We start from the raw sequence: 14466 nt of genomic DNA, 5'->3' as shown, positions 1-14466 counted from the left end.
TATATATAAGCAAGCAATCCGGTGCAGACAGAACTAAGAGGACATGGCTAGACACTGAACAAGCTGAAGTTCTAATTCTCAATTAGAGGAGTGACTTAAACATTACTTAATTTATTGAATTGGCTTCTCTTCTCCTGGAGACCATTGCTGCATCCCAAACATTTTTCTTTCTTCAGTGGCACACTTGCCAACTCTCCTGAGTTGGTGCATCATTTAAATGGAAGAAAACTGGCAAAAACAAAGTAAGACAACAAATGACAACAGACCTGAGCATGACCTGAAGGCACTCGTTGAAATGGGCTCCCTGTGGCCTTTGTGGCACATTTGATGAGCCGACACGACAGAGCCAGTTGCGCCGAAGAAAGCCCTCGGCGACATCACGAATGCCACGCTGTTCCAGCGAGTACATCTGAGCACGGTCAGCAACTGTGCCAAGAAGTCGCAGGAGAGCAGTTGCTCCTGCTGGGTCTGTCACGGACTCGGCAAACTTGGCAAAGTATGAGAAAGCTCGCCTAAAAGGAAAAGGTCAGAAGTTGCTATGAAAACTCAATAACTGCAAAATTTTCTATGCCTGAAGGGAAAAACTGATGTAGAGTACTAAAAAGGAAAAAAAAAAAAGATCAGCGGAAAATTATGCCTGCAGTTGCTTCTAAATGCACACCAAGAAGAGAACTTTCAACACTTTTGCAGGTCAGTGAATTGTCACGTTTGAGATTAATGCGGGTTCCACCACAGGAGAGCAACAATATTCTTATATTGAAATAGGCGGCAAACAGGCGGGGATGACCAGTACAGTAGTTCTTAGAAACACACAGGGCATGCTGTGGAAACTAATATTGTTGGTAAGAGCAGCTAAAGCATGTCGTTATTACCTAATAAAACGGAGAAATTGAAGTTGTTACTTATAAACTGGTACTTATAAACAAACAAAAGATTCTTTTCTGGCATTTCACGCAGCAGCAGGACTTTGCAAGAGTGAACAGATGTGTTCTAGAATGGTAGCACTCACTTTCCCAGTGCCATGACATAGGCCTGTGTCAACTGTGTTGTTCCAATGCGGTCAGATATGGAACGGAATGCTTCACACAGCTGGTCTCGACTGTCGCTTGTCTCGAAACCATTCCTGCCAAATCACATTACAACATGGTTATCAGGCCACAAGCACAATACACTTGAATCTTATAACATTGCTTCCGGCATGAAAATACAATACTATGGTAACCAGCTAGAAGCGTTGCATATTTGCTGTGCTATGCCTAATAATTTATTACATCCATGTATGTCCTAATGACATACATTTATAAATGCACATACATAAATGTACAAACAAGTTCATGAGGAATATACTGCTGCAAGCATATTTACAGTGGCAGACAAGTAGAACACGTGGTCACTGCAGTAAAAGTTGTGTGTGCTTTGGTTAAAGACAATGTCACAACCTGTTGTCACTGGTACGACACCTTACACTTGTAACTTCCGGCCTCATATGTGCTTGCTAATACATATGTTATTGCTATGTTAAAGCTCTGTAATCTCACCACACATGCAAGGCATTACTTTTCTATGCTAGAATACTAACATACTTTGTCTCAATCTTAGCAGGCGCTACTGCAGAAGCTATTCCAAGCCCAATCATAAGAGTCTCACTCCACAAACTTTGCAGTTGCAATTGTTGATCTGCGACGCCTTTTACGGAATAACTACTTCACAGGCTACGACTGTAACTCGAGGACGTAAGGTTACATCAAATTACGTATTATTTGTGCGCCTTGGTGCTTCCAGCATACTACGTTTTGGTTGTGAGCACCAGCGGTGCAATGTGGACATTGGCCACATAACTGTCTCACTCCACACATTCAATAATAGATAGGTTCAGATCTTAGGTGCCTTTCATGTAATAAATATGTTATATTTTGTGACACAAGTCCATATCGTTAATTGGATTGTGTGACCTATACTTATCTTCTCATGTACATGACACACTACTTTATTATTGTAAATGCGAGCTGCCAGAGAAGCCTCCCTAGCCATTGTAGCATTGCCTGCTACGTATGAAACAAAGTATAATTAATTAAAGCATCAGACTTACCAGGAAAAGAAAGCATTCAAGCAGGTAAATAACAGAGTCATGCAAGATGCTGTCTCCTTAGCTGCGCTTGTAAACATGGATGCTGCGTCAACAATGCCGTCATTTTGGGATATCAAGTCCTGGAAACAAAAGCAAAAATTAAAACAGTGTTATCTTATTTTGTGTGTGTATGCAGTTCCTATAACTACAAACATCCAAGCACTTCCATAACTACATCCAAGCACTTCGATTGTACAGTAGCCACACAAATAAAATGCTAGCAAACAATATTTTTTTCAGAAACGATGGAAATGTCAGAACCCGAAAAGAAAGAAATTTTGAAGTGATGCTGAGAATTTAGCATGGTCACTGCAAGAGTTCTGTCCTGGTAGCCTCAATAAATTTAAGTTATTTGTTGATAAGCTAAACATAAAAGCAAGTTTCACAGGATCAGATAAGAATACAAAAAGATAAGGGCAGCATCAACAAGACAAAATAATGCTGAAAAGGTACTTATATTATTTTTTGTAATAATGAAACGATGTGGGTTCTGTGGTCTGTGTGAATGGGAAGGTAACAAATTGATACAATATTAAAGGCCTTCAGAACATTATCATTAGAAATGCCATTAAAGGCTAAAGGGTGTGTTCAAATAAGTTTGGCCGGGCATGTCCGGTATCCATTTCTAATTGACTAAAAAAAAGTTTTTTTTTTCTGCCCGAGTGCCAAGAAAGGCGAAATCAGTCTTAGTTCCTCAGAAAAAAGTCTGTCTTCACAAAAAAAAAAAAAAAACGCATGGAAGTGCCCAGTCAGTCAGAAACTCTTCGTAAATTTTAACAAATCCGCATTTTGGTTAGCTCCCAAAGAAAAAATGTAGTGTCTACTGCTCTAAAAATACTTAGTGATTGAGCATGGGTCAATAGCATCGATTCTTGTTAATTATTACAGAATATGACCACTATGATGGGGGAAAAAAAATCGCAACGGAACATTGCACAATATTGGTCAAAGTCGAGATTCTTTTCTTCTCTCCGTATTTATGAATAGCACGATGTTCAAAATTTTTCAGCCTGTTGCCATAAATGTCACTGAAATTTGAGGTAGATATCTTTGCTCTAGGTAGCACTCAAATTTCAAGTGCTTAAGTTTAGGCCTATAGTTAAATTAGCAGTACTTTAAAATAAGGGAGTGATCAAAATTTTCGAATAAGAATACTAAATAATGATATGCACATGCATTTATTAGCAACTTCGTTTATTTTAACATGATGTTGGAACATTGCAATTACATTGGCCTTGGTAAAAATATTAAACTACCGTATTTTCGCGATTGTAAGCACCCCCCGATTCTAAGCACCCCCCCTCTATTTTCGCGAAAAGATTAGGAAAAAAAGTTTGCATGCGAATCTAAGCACCCCCCTATTTGTTTGGAAGAGCGCGTACCCAAGGCCGCCAAGCGCGCTTGCTCGCTCTGTCATCGAGCCGGAGCCGTCGGAATCCCGAGGTGGAACGGCGTCCGCGGCGCGATCTTGCCGCACAGCCGGACTGCAGAGCCGCGCGGACTCGTGAGCGGCAGTGATAGTGACTGAGCATCCGACACAAGTGGTGGGTTCACTGTCTTCACCGATTTTTTCTTTTGGATGTTTGCAAAATAAAATGTTATTTCTCGCACCCATATAGTCGTCATATCGCAGCGAAAAGGGGGAGTGGGGGGGGGGGGGTCATTCTAGATTTTTCGAATCTAAGCACCCCCCTCACTTTGGACATCGCGATCATGAAAAAAAGGGGGTGCTTAGAATCGAGTAAATACGGTAGTAAGCCGTTATACTAAAAGATTGTGTTTTTTGCTCATGTTAGCTTTGGAAAATTGAGTAATTTATGCTAGTTGTCTGTTCTTGCCAACCAGTGCCCTATTATACCTCATCAATTTCACGTAAGCTCAGAGGTATTTGACCCTCTATCAATCATCGCATTCTGCATGCTGTCAAGCGATAAGCTCAGTATTGGGGGTGTAACTGGTAAAAGAGTGCATCCTCGCTGTTCACAAAACCGTGCCCTTTGCTACTGAAAGGCTGGCTTTCCTGCAGAGCTTCTACGTGTAGTGGCTAAGTGTGTTTTACAGGCAAAATATCGCCAAATGATAGAAATGCAAAATTCAGCCCAAAATCGGACACACTTTCTCAGATTAGATAGAAATAAATGTGAACAACCACATTTGCTCCCACACAGCCAACAATATATTCAATTTGTTTCGAATATTTGCACACTCTTACTTTAAATATCTTTAAAAAAAGATGCCATCCTGAATTTTCTTTAAGACTTCCCAAATTAAGTTGCTTAAATTAATGTGTTCTGGAAAAACACGTTGCATCAATTCTTTTGTTTTGGAATTACATAGCGAGAGACTGAATAAATGGCACCACCGCTGCGACATACGCGGTGCCCGCGTGCTCGTGGTTGCAGGTTCCTTTCTCTCGTGACACGAAAATGCTCAAGGATGGCTCGGAAAGCGAGAATTGACAAAAGATAAAATTTTGGTAGGAAAACACTCAGCACATTCTTGGACAGGAATTGCAAAATATGTGCATGCATGGGCATAGCAACAGAACGGTGGGGCATTGTCACATGGTTTGGTGTGCTTGCTCTTGATATCAGGCCGTTAAGGGGGCATGGCAGGGTAAATTTCTCAATACAGTTTAAGTGTTCTATCGTGAAAACTACAGAATAAAGCAAATTGAAAATTTGAATGGCAAAGGGGAATGCATTTTAGCTTAATTTCCATGCGCTTCTTTTGTCAAAAAACTTTGAGCAATTTTCACAAATAAGTATCGAATTTTGGCTAGAACTTAATGTTTCGATGCACCTTTTCTCGGTAATGAATAATAATATAACTGCCAAAATTGGTTGTTATATTTTGAATATGGCTGTGTTTAAACGGAACCTAAAAAAAAGTTTGATTTGTGCATACAGCATGCAAGAAAAAATTTGTTTTTTCGGTACTGGTTATGTCTAATTAGAGATAAATCTTAGGATTAATTTTTTTGGTTAATATCATATTAATATTATAATATTCGAGGTTCAGGTTGCTGGCAACACAATGCACTATCAGCTGCGAAAATTTCACAGTAATCAGATTAGTACTTTTCTAGATAAGGTAGATCAAAGTCATAAAAAATAGAAAAATGTCATTTCGAGAAATACACAATGTTATGTAGGTGTTAGCCCACTTCAACTCCCTATCTTGTTCCAGGTGAAGCTCACCTTTCTTGCATTTCTTGCATACAGTACATGACTGAAAAAATTCCCGAAGGATCTTAATGTCAATAAAACGAAGCCCGGATGTCTTTGCTTTGTCGATGTTGAAACTACCACATGGAGAGCTTTCACCTATATTTAAACAGCGCACGCTACGACATACATTGTTGTTGCTGCTCTTGTTGTTACTGGTATTGTTCTCCACGTATTGATTAAGTTGAGACTTTCTCTTCTGCATCCACTTTGCATTATTTCTTGGCACGTTGTGGCACCACAATGTACTAAAATAATCCACAGAAAACGTAATACGAGGGCAAGACTGCGCAACACATCAAAGAATCAGCAGTGATCATGCAATACAGTGCAGTACCGCCCCCTCAATGGCAATATTTCCAGTGTTAACTTACAAACTAGTGATAAATTGCCTACAGTTTTCCTAACAAGCACAATTATACGATATAAAATGCAGAAATACAGCACCAAAAGCAAATGACATGGCTTGTAAGCGCGGTGCGCGTCTGCCATTTCTAAATCCTAGTGGGTGTGGCTTTTGGTGCGATGTTTAAATTGCTTGGAGTGCTCATTCACAGTTTCCAAAGCACTATGGCTTGCTCCTCAGGCTTTGTACAATTTCACGTAATAGTTCTGCAGAAACCCACATGATGGAGAGAATTAATAAAGGGAAAAATGAGATAGCAGCGCAAATGTAGCCAAGTGCTACAAAGTAAACCCATGCGAGTTCCTCGAAAGCCTCGCAGTTGAAGAAAAATTTGTCCAAACTTTTTCGTGTGCAGAATTTATTTTTCATGACACTTGATGAGATATTCGTAAACTTGAAGAATGAGCCTAAATCCGTAAACCCTATGGATAATTCAGGAGAGCTGGCAGGTATGGGACAAGCTGAAAACACAGTGGCAATTGCACTGCTTTTCAATTCACAGAGAAATTATGCAGGTGCATCAGCCAGATATCTCGGCCCATTTCCATGATGTCATGGTGAAAGCAAACTTCTTTCAATATCGACGTCCAGCCCAGAACACATTTTTCGAGTGCAAAGACACAGATAGGGCAGGCACAGAGCGGTTTTTGTGGACAGATCTTGTACCGAATTCTCAGGTTGTCATCATGTGCAGTAATTTTTGTATGAAACTCTATGCTTTAAAATAGATGCCTGGGCAAATGGCTCTTGCGCAGCTGGTTACCTGAAAGTACCCACTGACATCCTCCAAGAGGGAACACAGGTGGGGCACCACGGTGACCATGAACTTGACCACGTCGGGCTTGGGACTTAGAGCCAAGTTGGAGAAGCCAACGTCACGCGGCACCTTGGCCTGTATGCGACATTCAAACAAAACAAGAACATGCCTCGTAAGCATGTTGTTGTGTGAAACCAGCAAAGCACAATGGTTGCACCAGAAAAGAGACATTGGTTGTTTAGCAAGCATTGTGGAAGGAACTACACCTTGAATGGAGATGCACGCTTTGGTCCACTGGACGGAAGAGCCCAGTCCAGCTTAGCCGCCAGCTCTCCAAGCACAAACAGAAGCTCAGTTGTGGTGAGCTTTGAAGATGATGGCTGCAAGCAGAATCATACACCAGATCAATCCGTCGTTAAGCCATGGTATTCTCCAACAAAACCTTTAAAGAGACACTAAACAGAAACACTAATTCAGCCTATATTGATAAAGGATTTTATCAAAACTCTAGTTCAGTTATTTCCCCGTAATTGGTTGATTGTTAGAAAAGAAAATGAAGGTCAAAGCTTCATCTTTTTATATGTCATGCCAAAACCCCAGTGCTGGCACATCAGTGTGACATCAAGTATTTCAATGAATGTTTTTTTCTTTTTATTTTGTATTATGGCTCAGTAACAGTTATTGAAATTGGCTAAGTTCAATCTTTGGTTCCTTAGCAATACAATGTAGTCCATCTTTGCTGGTAAAAAATTAGCTAGGCCCGAGGAGATGTCATAAAAATTCATGAAGTCAAAGTGAATAATGGGCTAACTTCAAGGTGGTGTCGCTATCAATCTAATTTTTATGTCTTTTTTTACTTACCTACCTGGCCTCTTCTCAAAATAAGAGTGGCTTTTTTAATATTGTATAAGGGTACTGTAGTAATACAGCTCAAATAATTTCTCTCTTAATTGTCTTTTTAATAATGCACATACATGGCAATGGATCCGCACTCGCAATGAGTCATCTACAATTGACAGAAGGGGTATGCAGTCAAGTAAATGGCATTTCGCCTTTTGGAGCAGCTCTTGGAGCAGAAAAAGTGGCAGTTTGGAGCAGAAATTCATGCTTTTAGAGCAAGGAAAATGTAAGTTCAGAACAAGTCAAACAGTAATGCTGAGCTGCAGCTTACAGCTATGGTGAATACAGAAAACTGCATGGAATCGAGAAAACAACATGTAAAATTTCATATTATGAGAAATATTGCAGTCATTATTGACTGCATATTGCAGAAAAATGCAATTTGTCTTTTCCATTTTTCTTCCAGTTTTATTCCTTTTTCTTTTACAAGATGAAGTTTACTGCACATTAGGTCATTATTCCTAATTCTACATTAAATTAGGAAAATTCAATTCCTCTTAGGTTTTCCTTGGCTTCGTTGTCTACGGTTTTCACATGATCCTTTACTAAACTGAGCACCTAATGCCCTCAGGATCTTCTCACTCGTGACAAATTTCTGAATTTGGGGATGATGTCTTGTTAATATCTGCCAATTGTTAAGAACACAAACTATGTATATCAGGCCATAAATTGAACTCTTAACCACACAACTGCAGTCACTGGAAGGCAACAGGAACAATTTCTCTAACTCAGCAATTAGAATTTATAAAGGTGCAAAAAATTTGTTCTATAATCGTGTCTTTTTGTTGTTCTGTCCTCCCCTTAGGTATAAGCAACCCTAAAGCCACGTGCCCATCTAAGAGTAAGGGCTGAACCTCATTGCACAGTTTTTGTTGTGACTAATGTGCAGTGATGGCTCCGCAGGCGTCATTCCGAAGCATGCGCTCGCTGTAATTGTATCACCGCTGGTGGTAGAAAAAAAAACACCATGTCACGACGTCTGTATGCTTTTACAAGTGCTTTCAGTGGTGGAATGTCTTCACAGGAAATATCATCGAGTATTGCACACACAGTTCCCCAGCCTTCAAGAGAAAGACAATTTCTAACTTCAGTGCAAATAACAACTAGGCAAGGCAATTTCCGCACACAAGTTCTATAGCTGAAAAGTAAGCATATGTGATAGAGTTCCGCCCTTGTGGCTATTTTAAGTCACATTCTGCAATTTAATTGTGTCAATCAATCGAACTTTCATGAACATCTTAAGGATGCTCACTTGAAACATGTTAGCCAACATGACCTGTTGTGGATACTCACATAGTTTTCTTTCAGCAAATACGTGACGATGACAATTTAGAAAAAAACTATTATTATACAGGGTGATCATTGCAGATAACGTAATTCTAGTCTGTCAGAGATGTGGACATTACTTGCACGAGAATTCGAAACACCTGTTCAACTAATTACCAAGAATTCACAAATTATCTTCTAAATTAGTTACTTTACGGCACATATTGGAATTTACGAATTGTAGCCAGTGAGCTTGCAAGGCTTATCCACTTGGAATGAATTTCCAGGATGACGCCAGTTTGGAGATATTCACCATCAAACTCGCCGTAAAAATGCACTGTTGTTCCACTTACTTTTTTAACAAAATGCTCTTTTATGCATTGCAGCACACAAGTAAGTGGAACGCCCACATGTTTCGTCGAACACTTTGGGAATTAATATCTCGAAACTGTTCTCACCCTGGAAATCTATTTGAAGTGCATACGTCCTGAACAGCTACAAGTTGTAAATTGCAATATGGGCCATAAAGTAACTAATTAAAAAGTTAATTTACTTTTAGTTAATTAGTTGAATATGTGTTCCAATTTCTCATGCAAGTAATGGCTGCCTCTTCGAATAATCCAGCTCAAAGGCAAGAATAATGCTACCTGCCACAGGCCTATCTTTAAACATTCCATAAAACTTAACAAGGATCACCCTGTAGCTTCCAGCTGCAAGAAAGACTTCATTAAATAAAGGTTCATGTGTCAGACACGAGGTTTCCAGAGCGAAAGCAAAGTAATGTTTGCTAAACCAGATGGTACTACACATCAAGGTCGCGTTAAAAAGGAAGTGAGAGGCATACCAGAATTCCTCATGCTAGATTGCTAAAATGAATCTACAGCTTTACGTTGATTCCTGTTAGAAAAATACCCAAATTTTTTCCAAAAAGTATTGCATCAATGCTAGTGTTTGGCGTGTTCCCACCAATTTTCACGATGTCTCCAACGTGCTGCTGCAATGATGCTCACCTCACTGCCGCCAGTGACCAGCCCAACGCTGAGAATGTCAAAGACATCAAAGTCAAGTTCCCGCAGGAAGGGTCGCCATGATGCAGAGAGCGAGCCTAGTGCAGTCACTTCTGGCTCATCTGCCTCTTCATCCTCATTGCCACTCTCAGCACCCTGCACATTTCAGACTCCTATGAATTTTCAAAAGTCCTCTCACACGCCTGCTATACATACACAAAAATAGAGTTGTTCTTTACTGCACAAGCCCTAAATGCCATGTGTGAAGCAAAATGACAATGCATGTTTGTGTTGTGTAATCACAATGAGCAAGCCACACCAATTTGCCTACAAGATGTCAGCTTTTACAAACACCAATAATGTTGAGAGTCTGACGAAATCACGTATAATCAGGAAGAATTGTGAAGAAAATAAATTACACCAGTCAGCATTTGTTTTATTTTTTAAACTCACACTATTATTGAAGAAAATGTTTTACCACTTACTGGGGCTTGCTTGCATATTGGGGCTTGTTACTTAGACATTGTTGATGCCCTGATAAGTCCTGACCAAAAATTCATATGGTGTGGAATAGCTTGTGCAATTTCTCAGACCAAATCAGCCCATATGCTTTGGTAAACGACAACATAACTGCATTTCTCAGTACAAACAGCAATCCCTCAACTTTCCAAATGTTCTTAGACTGCTAGGCCCCATAGCAAAGCTATCTTGATTTAACTGACACCAAACATAGCTTCTATTGTCAGTGGTGACAACATCTAAAAAAATCTCCCAAGTTGCATCGAATACAAGCCACAGGTTTTATGACAGCTGGCTGTCACTGTATCCTGATGTCATTGTTATCAGGAGATAGAAAACTATCAGAAATCAGGAAAATTTCGGGAAACTTATCTATGGTGTAATAAGCTTCCTGCATAGTTCTTAAGAAGAAAATTACAACTAATATGTTTGTGCTATTGCTTTCTTATTTTTATGGTTCCATAGAATTGTCTGTGAACTTGACCAAACTTTCATACTATTAGTTTCCTAATACTAAACTAAAGAAAAAGAGAGCTTCAGAAATAAAATTCTATTTGTTGCAATTGGTTTCCATTTAACTTACATCTTCATCTCGATCTGGAGGCGAAGCAGATCTGGCAGACGGCCCAGCCTCATCACCAGAGTCTTCATCATCAGAGGAAAGTTTTCGCTTTTTGCCCCTGTGCAAGAACACAACATGTGGCAAACTTAGCGATAGTAATGCAGTTCACATTGTTGTTTCGAGAGTTTTTTTTTCTAACTTTTGCTGTGTTATGTGATATTGCTGCTCTTCACATTGTTGCTTTGAGAGTATTTTTTTTGTAATGTCATGGTGTTTTGACTTTCATGTGATAATGCCACTGTGCATTCACTGTTCTTGTGCACTTTCTCCTACAAAACTATGTGAAAAAATGCACAAAGCTATAAATATAACTATGCCACCTGTTCCAAGAGCCAAGGAGTAGCTGGCACTGTATTTACATGCCAAGATTATCTTTTTTTAATCATCATTCCAATAAAACTAAAATTAGAAGAAATAAAGAAAGCTGCAGTGTCAATCAACTTTCTTAAACAAATTTCACATGTTTGCCTGTTCCTAAAATGCAGCAGTAATTCAGACTGTTCTACGAGTTAACGCTGTGTATTTATAGAGAAAGTTTATTTACTTCCACTTTTCTCATAGCATAACACATATCTGCTTTGAATTCCTGCTGGCAGAATAACTACAGTGAGTACAGGGCTGCACACAACTTATCCAATCTTTACCATTCATTCCTTGTACATGCATTTTCCGCTGCAGTCGGTAGACTTCTTGTAGAGTTGCAAGTCTATTTTTTTCACTTGGACCTGGAAGTGCATGAGCCGACTTCGAATTATATCCCTGCTGAAATGTGGCAATGGTTGCCAGGAATCAAACCCCTAACCTCTTGATGAGCAGCAGACTGCCATATCCACTGAGCCATTGCAGCATGTAAAATGTACAACCGCAAATTCAACGAATGCCTTGTAGTGGTGTGCTGCCTTGCGATGATCAAGCAATATTTCCGAGAGAATGAAAGAATCCTAACAAACAAAAGAAGGTTGAAGGTTCCTGTTGGCGCCTTGAATGATTTGTGTAAGCCACTATGCACAGTATAAACAATTACTGCAATGTCATGCCCATAGCCCCACATATGCATGGCACTATCTGTAATTGCAATTGTCTGAAAAGGAGAAATAGCAAAGTACAGTGTGCATCAGCTGTGTGTAAAGGGCGCGAACGGCTGCCGCCGGGGCGCTCCGCAGCCAGCCAGCGACGTCTAAAGGTAGCGGCTGGGCCTGAGATTACATCCGTCAGCCGCCCGTGCCCACACACGTTATCTTGATCCCAGCAGCTACTGCTAGATGTTGCTGGCTGCCTCTGGAGCGGCTCAGCGGCCGCCGTTGCAGCGCAAGAATGACGCTGACTGCACGTGCAACAGCGCACAATACTGCAATCTTCTTGTAGAAGCAAGCCCACAAAGTTATTTATGTAAAGCAAAGTTCCTCTAAACATTTCTTCATTTTTTTGCAAGCTTAGTGACGACCACTTCCACTGCTGCTTCCAGTTAAGCAACAAGCATCTCTACAGCAATGCATTTCACATTTCCGTGAAGCAGCCCTACATGGCAAAGTCATATGCACCAACAGGCCACCTCGCATGTATGCATTGTTTTTTTATGGTGAAAATAACATCCACAAACAACTTTCAGTTAAGACTATCATGGCAAGAGAGTTGCCCTTAATGAACACATCTACTCATGACACTCATGTCGGTGTTCTGTTTGAAAATAAGTAATCCACACACTTTCCAGTTGCTTTTCCTTTCCGCTTTTTCTTCCCTGCTGGGTTGTTGACAACTGGAGGCTTGGTATCTGCATCGTCGATGTCAAACACTGCCAACGGAGGAAGGTAGCCGGGCACACCTAATATAGGAATACAGGAAGGCATACGCATTACAACATAGGACGAAAGCCACATTAAATGTGCACAAGATGAGTACCACCAACACAATCCCAGTAATGTTTATTTCACTTCAGCTTTATTCCTTTTCATTATGGCACACTGTACATTAGGCACAGGTGATGAAACAAATGGACTGTGCTGTAAATTAAATTAAATAACAAAATTGTGAACATAAGAACTTCAATGTCAAACAATTAGACTTTCAAGTATGAGGAGTTCATGTATTCCAAAGTCTTTCGTTTAGAGGACGAGAAATTATTTAGTTGGCTGCACTATCAACATGTAGAAAGCAACTTTAATCAGAAAGACTTTACCATGAAAAGCTTGACATAAAAACGATTTAATTAACAATCTATCTTATATGAACATCATCATTCTTATGATCATACAAGCCCAATTAATGTTGCCTAACGCCAAATGTGCCAACTCAATCCTGTCAATAACCCAACCTCAACACTCCACCTGATCATTCAGCCCATTCACCTGATCAGTCCATTCTGTTGATCTAACACGCCAACAGTTACCTGTCCTCTGCATTACACATCCTGTTTGGGTAATTTTTCTTCACTTCCTCACCATGTCACTAACCGAAATTTGAATCAAACTGATATCAAATGCATCCTTACATGGCTTGATAGAAATAGAATATTTTTAAACAACGGTAAAGCAAATTTGTTTTGCTTTCACAATTCACACAAGAAAATTACCCATTCATTACTAATTTATTTACATAACATGTTACTGTCAGAATTGCCCACGAACCCCTGTGGAATTAGCACCATGTGTTAGACCTTGGGCTAATATTTGACGAGACACTGTCTTGAAACTTCACATAGAAGAAGTTACAAAACGATTAAGAGCAGTCTGCACATATTTATATATGCTGTGGTCTTTATGTGATGAACGCATTAGAAAATGGTGTACAAGACCCTAGGAGAATTAGAAGTAAGATACGGTATAGCTATTTATGGTCTAGCATCTGCCTATAAGGTAACCATAAACTGCATACTGAAAAAAAAAAAAAAAAACTTCCAGTATTCTCTATGGCACTTAATTTAGTGGTGTAGATAGTATCCTCAGCATGAACAGGTTCAGAATCTTTCTTTGTAGAAAAGCAATGCTTACTTGAAAATGTGTGCAAACATTATTTTTATAGTAACTTCAAACATGCTAACATTAAGGCACATACGTCCTCTGTGCCATACAGAAAAAATTATTATTCCATGTGTGTGTACATACCTAGTATGGAACAAAAAGACACATTCATGTGCCATCTTACTCTAAAACTGTAGCGAATGAAAACCTAGCCTTCATGAGACAGCTAAAGGAGTTCATGAGGTCATGTGTTCCAGAGAGCAAATGAAACACACGTCCTTCGCTGCAAACAAGTCTTGATGTCCGCAATCCTGTGTTACTAATATCTACAACAGTGTTACTCTTCATAGTGCATCAACTATGTCTTTTTTATTTACTTTTCGATGAGGTTTATTGTTGTTCACAACGTTGTGGAACGCTAGGTAAATCAAGGCACTGCAAGGGCTGTCCGTAGCACGGGGCTCGCTCGCGATCGCGGCACGGCCCTTCGTCTTCCTCTTCAGATGGCACATACACAGGGGCGCGTCTGCGTCATTACAACTTACACAATTATTTGTTTGATGTCAACTTAGCTACCCTTTAGCATTTAGCATGTCGGGCTCTTTTGACATCTGTATTTTGCAGCTTAATGTTTAAGCACTGTGTTAAGTTGCAAGTGCAATGTACTCTGATGTGCA

The 14466-nt window shown here is 39.8% G+C and overlaps 1 protein-coding gene across 1 annotated transcript in view; it reads right to left on the bottom strand.

The window, feature by feature from the left end:
• Positions 1-14466, bottom strand: part of Fancd2 — a 91723-nt gene that overhangs the window by 13091 nt on the left and 64166 nt on the right. Inside the window, exons 27-34 of the mRNA XM_065425604.1 lie at positions 12537-12654; positions 10794-10890; positions 9695-9847; positions 6785-6898; positions 6525-6653; positions 2090-2208; positions 1010-1123; positions 267-512 (exon numbers count right to left, since the gene is read on the bottom strand). Of these exons, the coding sequence (XP_065281676.1) occupies positions 267-512; positions 1010-1123; positions 2090-2208; positions 6525-6653; positions 6785-6898; positions 9695-9847; positions 10794-10890; positions 12537-12654 (1090 nt within the window). The remainder of the gene's footprint in view (positions 1-266; positions 513-1009; positions 1124-2089; positions 2209-6524; positions 6654-6784; positions 6899-9694; positions 9848-10793; positions 10891-12536; positions 12655-14466) is intronic.

The sequence above is a fragment of the Dermacentor albipictus genome, chromosome 1 (genome assembly GCF_038994185.2).
Source record: "Dermacentor albipictus isolate Rhodes 1998 colony chromosome 1, USDA_Dalb.pri_finalv2, whole genome shotgun sequence".
Classification (NCBI taxonomy): domain Eukaryota; kingdom Metazoa; phylum Arthropoda; class Arachnida; order Ixodida; family Ixodidae; genus Dermacentor; species Dermacentor albipictus.
Note: the sequence above shows the minus strand (reverse complement) of the source record. Positions and strands in the feature narration are given on the sequence as shown.